Below are 6,000 nucleotides of genomic sequence, written 5' to 3'. Positions count from 1 at the left end.
AGTCGTTCGGTAGCGAAACTTTTTTTTATTTTTTCAATATTTTTTTTTTGTAGAGAAGATTTCATTATTTTAAAGAGTAAAATATTTTTTTTTATATTAATTTTTATGATATTAAAGTAATTAGGTTTTTTCTTAATAAATTGTTTTTAAACTATTATTTCCACGCTTCAAAACGATATTCATTCATTAAATTGCGTCTAGCAGATGAATGTGTGTATGTACACATTTATGTAATAAATATAGATTATTTACAATAATGCAGCTTTTTCCAATATTTTTAAGATTCAGTGATTTTAAATTTTGTTCCGACATCACAAACTCGTTGTAGAATATCTCTATGAATCTTCATTACGATAACTATCTACGAATTTCGAATTTACGTTCATAGCCATTCGGATTCTGTGATAGCCCTGAATACAAAATACAAATAAGCGTTCGGGAGTAATACTGAAAAATAGTTGTCAAGTCTAAACATATCTAAATACATATATTTTAAAATTTTGCTGAATTCTTATTCATTCGAAAACTATATTGAAACTCCCTAATGCATGTACATATTAGGGATGTTGCGAATGTGGAATTTTAGACATCCACGGTTGCGAATGCGGATACGGATGTTTAAAAGCTAACATCGCGGGTGTGGATGTGAATGCGGACGTCAAGTATTTCTAAGAAATAATTTAGGTAAGTTAGCTATGAGATTTAGGTTTATGAGGTTAGTCATTTTTAACTCAACTTTTTCACATTCCATTTTATTTTTATTTCGCTGCGTGCGAATTTTGCCAATTATCACAATATTAAAATAAATTTGTTTGTTGTTATTTTATGACCTTATAACAATTATATTCAAAAAATTTTATTAAGCTTGAGGCCGTTTTTAATGAAAAACTAATGTGGAAATGCAACAATAATTATGAAAATCACCACATTTCCTCATCAGTGGGATGCGATCTAACGACCCCAACTGACTCAGCCAGTTGCTTACGTTCGCCTTGCAAATTCTTGTTGCTTTTTTCCACTTTTTTCATTTGTGAAGCCAACTACAATCAAGCGCAGCTATTCCAGTGCTATTCGAACTTACTCATGTGGTTGTTGGTTTTGGTTATAGTTCTCAATATATACAAGTATATAAAAAAAATATACACAAAAAATAATTTTTAACTTATAGGTGTGTTCGTCCTTAAGTTATTTTGTGGCCTTATAACAATTATATTCAACCATTTTTATTAAAAATGGCCTCGAGCTCGATAAAAATTGTTGAATTAAAATAAATGTTGCTGCTTTCGAGCGCACAGAGGAGTATTTGCATAGTAAAACCGGTAAAAATTATCTGGAGTGTTTTTCCGATAAGTAATAAAAGAAAACACAGAACTTAATCATAATAACCCGAATTATGAAACAAAAAATTATTACACTTATCCAGGAAAAAGTAAAATAGAAACTAAAAATGCATCGAGATTTTGCAACAGAACTTTGGCAAATAATATTCGATAGTTAGTTACATAATTGTCATTGTGCCAGATACACGTTTTATATCAGTGCACTTGCATAATATTCGCATTCGCAAAAGCTCCGCATTGATTATTGCGAATGCGAGAGCGGATGCAAATGTTAAAATTAATGCGGAAGCTCCTCGGTTGCGAATGCGAATGCGAATATTCGCAACAACCCTGGCACTCTTCAAAACTGGGTTCGCACTTTTACTTGTAGACAGCGAAGACGCCTGATTTTAGTCTCATTTAGAAGAATGGTAAATTTCAAAGAAAAGTGCTGAACTGGAAGAAAACCAGGGTATCTTTGCTTTTATGTGGCTTCTCCGTAAATCACATGAAAAAGTTACTAATTTTTAACCGACTTCCAAAAAAGGAGGAGGTTATCAGTTCGTCGGAATATTTTTTTTTTTTTATGTATGTTACCGCATAACTTTGGACCACGTCAACCGATTTCACGATTTACTAATCTGGTTAAGATCCGATCAGCGGATCATGAGATATATGCGAGTTGAAGTCGGGTTGTACGTATGTATGTATCTATCTATGTGTGTCACAGTACAATATCAAAAAAGTTAACGGCAGCTAAGCAATCCTAATTCGAATAAGTATAAACAAAGAATCAAATTGGGGTTAATGGCGAACTTATTTTAATTTTTCTCGTCTGCAAGACAGCGCATAAAACAGTTTATACAATAATTAAGTAATCAAAAACAAGACATGCCAATAAATACTGTTACAAAAGTCTACATATGTAGAGAAAAAGCAACCGAACTTGTTCACTATACTTAGAAAAGGAACAACTAACTAAACAACAAGGAATTTAGCAAAATTAAAATAAGTTTTAACAAAAATTTTACCAGTCGATAAAAACCATCTGAAAACCTGCGGCGCATCGGCGGGACGTTCTAATGCTGATTTCCAAAACAAAAAAAAAATGGATAAATGAAATTTTTTTTAATGCTGAAGTTGTTTGTGTTTTTATGCATCAAACTCTCTCTCGAAATTTTTACACTTACCCGTTTCGCAACTGCCCTTTTCCTGATTGATTTGCTGATCAAAGAGAGATTTGGTGCTCGATGGATCAGCAACTGGTGAGTTTGGCACTGTCTGCACCATGCGTGGACTGCCATTCGTTGGCGCAGACGTGCTAAGCAATGCCTCCACACCGCCCGGCGGAAAGAGCGTCGGCTCGTAAGTGGACTGTGTGCGCATGTATGACGCGGGTCTGGGCGGAATATCCATAGGCACGGAGCGCTGTGCCGCCGATGAACTTTGATTGTTGAGATCCTGCAAGAAAATATCGCGCACATTCGGGCGTACCTGATCGTTGGCACGCTGCGATGTGATTGTGGTTTGTTCGTCGACCTCTTCGATGACTTGATCAGTGATGCGTATACTACCGGGTGGCTTCATAATCAAATTGCCGGTTAGACTGGCCGAACTTGCACTGCCAGGAAAACGATTTTTTTGTGAAATCTCATCGACTGGTGTTGTGGAGCCGGGACGCTCTTCACGACTGAGGAAGCGCTTTAGCGCCGATGCAACTGTATTGACGCGCGACAATGTGCCACTTAAGCTGGCAAGGCTGGGCGAAGAGCCGTGTCGCACCTTGCCATTGCCGGCTGTGAAATGAATGCCACTAGCATCATCGGCCTATAAAATTGAGTGGGGAAATGCATACATGGTTTTATTAATATGAATGTAGAAAAAAAATTCCAATTGCAATTTGTTTACAGAACTGTCAAATATATTTTGTTACCCAAAGCATTGTAGGAAATAGCCAATTGATAGAGTTATATGGTTAAGATATTTAGAAAGTGTGCGTGCAGTTAATATATAAATCCGTGAAAGTTAGGCTCACACAGTTTTGAGGTGCGTGCGGTTAAAGTGTAATCCAGAACCCTGTTACCACACATATGTACGTGTGCTATGGTGCAGTGATTTTGAGTGAAATTAACTTAGTTGGATTTGAGTGCGTGTCACGAAATTAATTTAAATGAAAGTACACAAAAAATTATTCTAAAATAAATATGTTTTATGCGTGTGTGTATTAGGAATGTTAATCTCGGGATCCTGGCCTTTTTAAGGTCCCAAAAATCCCTGGATTCTTGGAAAATAATCCCGGGATTTTCGGGATTTGTAATTTGCACTGCTGGCAATAATAGAAACTCCTTTTCTTGACTAGTATTGGCTATATTTTTTTTTTTTTATTTTATAATTAAAATTTTTTTTATAAATGTCTAGCACCTTATACATATAACACCGCGCGAAAGTAAGTTTTAAACACAAAAATAAATATATTCTCGAAACAATGGGCAAAAAAAAGTAAAATTGCGTTTTTAGTTAGAAGTATGGGTATGAAATTAAAAAGGAAATCCTGTAGAATTTAAACAGAATATATATTTTGGTGCAGAGGTACTGGTAAGTATTGAAAATGTACTTTTAAAATGTTATTATTGAAATTTCGCAATATTTGTTCTTGAAAAAATTTTAAGTTAAGGACTTATATAAACACGACAACATCCTCGAATTTCGTCCTTGTAGCTTTATCAACTTAAAAAATTACCTATTTGTCCTTGTGAATCCAAAAAATTTTATTTTTTTTTAATTCTAAAGAAATTTCCTCTTACATTTGGTTTCCATATTTTTATTCTACATTGCATTGAATTTTTTGTATAATTTTTGGAATTAATCATATCTTTGAAATTATAAAGTCCTTTAAAATAAATCCTGACGTCAGAGAGAAAAAATAAAAACGCAACTTTAAATAAAAAAGTAGGTTTCCAACCCATTTATTTATTATTTATTTTATGGTAGGAGACACAATTTTTTCGATTTAAGTTGTTGAAAAGTAATGAATATCTAAATTCCGGGACTAATCCCGAGATCGGAAAAAGCTGAAAAATTAACATCCCTAGTGTGTACGCATATGTATGTGAAAAATATATACCCTTTATTATTTTAAATAACTTTGTAAAAAATAAAAGAACTGGTTCTTGAAAATCGAAATAAATCTAAGTAAAATTTTGAAAACCATGTCTTGATGGAGGCTTGATAAATCAGCGACTTTTTTAATAAAATCCATTTTTTTTACCAAAAAAGTGTTTTAATCTTCAACTTACCTTCCTATTTTGAAGTCGTACGATGCACAGTAAACGCTTGCATTCTGTTATCCTCTATTACGAATCGTTAGTTAGCGTAGCTGATTTGTACTGGTTCACAATAAAAAGTGAACAGAAACCACAGCCATTCACAACAATACATCTGTCGGGCGTATAAAACTGATAATACGAGAACTGATTTCATACGATACGCTTGCAAGCGTTTATCGTCTATCGTACGAAAATTCATAATAGGGGGTTAGTCTCCTTTTGGCTCGTTACGAACAGTCCAATTTTTTTGAAATTTCTTTATCTCTTTCAAATAATGAAAGGTTCCTCAGTGATGGACTGAAGCGTTTTCGTGGTTGTCTGCCTATGTATGTTTATGGTTAGGATGAATAAGTAAAAATAAACGTTTGCCGGAAGTACTTCTTAACTCAAAAAATTTGAGAAAAAACGATTTTAAACTTGTTTGTTAGTTATTTCCTATTTAACAGGAATAAAAACTAAAGAATATGTAAAATAATTAGAGTCAGAGTATAAAACTTTAATTTGTTTTTCACAACACTTCTCTTAAACCTAAGGTCACCAAAAATTCCAAAAGTGCTGTAGCGGGTAGATAGTGAATGTGCTCGTATTGTGACGCTCTAAGGTTTAAGTTTCTCTCGCGTCTCTTGGATACAATTGCGCAAAAGTCATTATAAGGGTACCATTTGGTCGAATAGCAGAAGCGGTAGAGATCGTAAGACCAGATATCTAGTTTGCGCATGCAACCTTTGTAGAATACCTGTGACGATTTCTTCTTTGGGAGATTGCTTAGAAGTGGAAATCCTTCGAAACTTTATCCCACAAGTAAAAACCCTTTGTCTGGCGTAGTACTGTCGTGCGCCACCAATTTTGTTCTCATATTGTTCTTCTTTAGTTTCTGAGCTCTTAACTGATTGCGATTGAACAAATTGCAAGGAATTGGCACTGTTTTTTCACGAGCATTTCGAAGCACATTTAAATTTTGTAGGAAAACTCAGACAAAATTTACATGAAGAAATAACTACATTCTTTTTTTCACTATTAAGGAAGGCTAAAAAATCTGTAGGTCACGAAAACTTCACTGCTAAGTCCAAACGAGAATAAAACCAAAACGTCTCAAATACTATTTTGTATATTATCCCTGAGGAATACGGCTAGCGGGAGCTGGGAGCCTAATTTCTCCATATTCCTGGACAATATTTACCATCGAAGTTTGGTGTTCACATACAGTACTAGATAATTCACTTCACAGGTAAGACTGGCAGTAACTTCACTTAAAGTTATATCTCTCATGCCGAAAGGGACCTTTATCTGGTAAAAGGCATGATTGACGTGGAAAAGAGTAAAGCTGAAAAATAAGCAATTTCTTTTCCTATGAG

The 6,000-nt window shown here is 34.3% G+C and overlaps 1 protein-coding gene across 3 annotated transcripts in view; it reads right to left on the bottom strand.

The window, feature by feature from the left end:
• Positions 1-2,019: 2,019 nt before the first annotated feature.
• The window catches only part of Best1 (bestrophin 1), a 48,503-nt gene continuing 44,522 nt past the window's right edge, over positions 2,020-6,000 (bottom strand). For all 3 annotated transcript variants that reach the window (XM_017625678.1, XM_017625677.1, XM_017625676.1), the window contains exon 6: positions 2,020-3,146. In XM_017625678.1, coding sequence (XP_017481167.1) covers positions 2,472-3,146 — 675 coding nt within the window. In that variant the 3' untranslated portion in view covers positions 2,020-2,471. The remainder of the gene's footprint in view (positions 3,147-6,000) is intronic.

The sequence above is a fragment of the Rhagoletis zephyria genome, unplaced genomic scaffold, assembly GCF_001687245.7.
Source record: "Rhagoletis zephyria isolate East Lansing unplaced genomic scaffold, Rhagoletis_zephyria_1.1 Rzeph_scaffold_04170, whole genome shotgun sequence".
Taxonomy (NCBI): Eukaryota; Metazoa; Arthropoda; class Insecta; order Diptera; family Tephritidae; genus Rhagoletis; species Rhagoletis zephyria.
The sequence above is the reverse complement of the archived record's forward strand: the minus strand, read 5'-3'. Positions and strand labels throughout refer to the sequence as shown.